The sequence below is a fragment of the Colobus angolensis genome, unplaced genomic scaffold (assembly GCF_000951035.1).
Source record: "Colobus angolensis palliatus isolate OR3802 unplaced genomic scaffold, Cang.pa_1.0 Scaffold222, whole genome shotgun sequence".
Taxonomy (NCBI): Eukaryota; Metazoa; Chordata; class Mammalia; order Primates; family Cercopithecidae; genus Colobus; species Colobus angolensis.
The window spans coordinates 1,748,176-1,749,872 of NW_012115400.1; the positions used below are offsets into that span (position 1 = coordinate 1,748,176).

At 55.2% G+C, this 1,697-nt stretch overlaps 1 protein-coding gene across 1 annotated transcript in view; it reads left to right on the forward strand.

Annotated features, from left to right (window-relative positions):
* The window catches only part of MOSPD3 (motile sperm domain containing 3), a 2,766-nt gene that overhangs the window by 116 nt on the left and 953 nt on the right, over positions 1–1,697 (forward strand). The window contains exons 2-4 of the mRNA XM_011943957.1: positions 5–197; positions 406–481; positions 723–922. Of these exons, the coding sequence (XP_011799347.1) occupies positions 5–197; positions 406–481; positions 723–922 (469 nt within the window). The remainder of the gene's footprint in view (positions 1–4; positions 198–405; positions 482–722; positions 923–1,697) is intronic.

Sequence of the window (1,697 nt, forward strand, 5' to 3'; positions counted from 1 at the left end):
TGGGGCGCCCCAGGACCAGGAGCTGGTGGGTCCGGGGCCCCCTGGGCGGGGGTCCCGGGGCGCCCCTCCTCCCTTAGGACCCGTTGTCCCGGTTCTGGTCTTTCCCCCGGATCTAGTATTCAGGGCGGACCAGCGGAGCGGACCCCGACAGCTGCTGACGCTCTATAACCCCACAGGAACTGCGCTTCGATTCCGAGGTAAAGGGATCGGCGCCTCGTGCAAGGGATCTGGGGGCTGGTGGCCGGACATTGGGGGGCTGTGTTGGCTGGAGGAGTCAGATGGGTGGGGTTGGACGTCCAGCTTTGGTGGACTGGGAAAGTCATGTCCAGTCTCCGGGGCAGAAGGCAGAGGGGACTCAAATGACCCACATGGCAGGGCTTGTCTGTGTGTGTCTCTGTCCCCCAGTCCTGTGCACAGCACCTGCCAAATACACGGTGTTTGACGCAGAGGGATATGTGAAGCCTCAGTCTTGCATTGACATGTGAGTGAGCTGGGAGGGTGGGGAGGCTTATGGAAGCCAGAGGTCGCTGCCACCTGTTGTCTGAGGTCTGAGACCTTGCCCTCTTTAACCTGTTTGCCCTACCCTCTGTGCCCCTAAAGGAGAGACTTCTGGGGGGGAGGCTCAGATTTCCTAGGATTACTGCCTCTCACTCATTTCACTCCAATGGGCTTCTCTCCTACCTTGGGACCAGTGTGATTCGCCATGTGGCACCCATTCCCAGCCACTATGATGTCCAGGACCGCTTCCGCATTGAGCTGTCTGAGGAAGGAGCTGAGGGCCGAGTGGTGGGGCGCAAGGACATTACCTCTGTTCTGAGAGCCCCAGCCTACCCCCTTGAGCTTCAGGGACAGCCGGATCCAGCGCCTCACCCAGGGCCTCCTGCTGGGACACCACCACCCACGGCCAGACACTTCCAGGAACGTGAGTTGGGAGACGGGGATCTTGAGTTCTGTAGGAGGCAGGAACTAGCACCTCCCTAGAGATGAGATAAACTGGATTTGAAGAATAAGTCTCCTGGTTCAGTCTTTTGTCTTTTGGTGGAAACATTCCTCCGAGTTGAGATTTTATGTCAGGTGAGGGGGAAAAAGACTTACAGCTTCCCTGGTTTCTGACTTCTAGTTAGAGGAAAAAGTTCTTCCTTGACTGTAACCGCAGTACTTCCTATCGTGTGGTAGCTCAGTTCAGTTCAATAAGAAACCTGTATTGAGCAATTAACCTTGTACCAACTTGTGTACTGGGTTTGAGATCAAGAGAGGTCCCTGCCTGTCAGGTCCACAGAAGAGAGAAAATGAATGCTAAGGGACTAGAGGAGAAAGTTTCTTGTGGTGGTGGGGACAGAGGCTCTAGGAAGGAGAGGACACTTGCAGTGTACCCTTGGAGGGCAGTAAAAAGTAGATACAGGGCATGGTGGCTCACGCCTATAATCCCACTGCTTTCGGAGGCTGAGATGGGCTGATGACCTGAGGCCAGCAGTTTGAGACCAGCCTGGCCAACATGGTGGAACCCCGTCTCTACTAAAAACACACAAAAAATTAGCTGGGCATAGTGGCTCACACCTGTAATCCCAGCTACTCAGGAGGCTGAGGCAGGAGAATCACTTGAACCTAGGAGGCAGAGGCTGCAGTGAGTCAGGTTTGTATGGCTGCACTCCAGCCTGGGTGCAACAGAGCGAGACTCCGTCTCAAAAAAAAAAAAA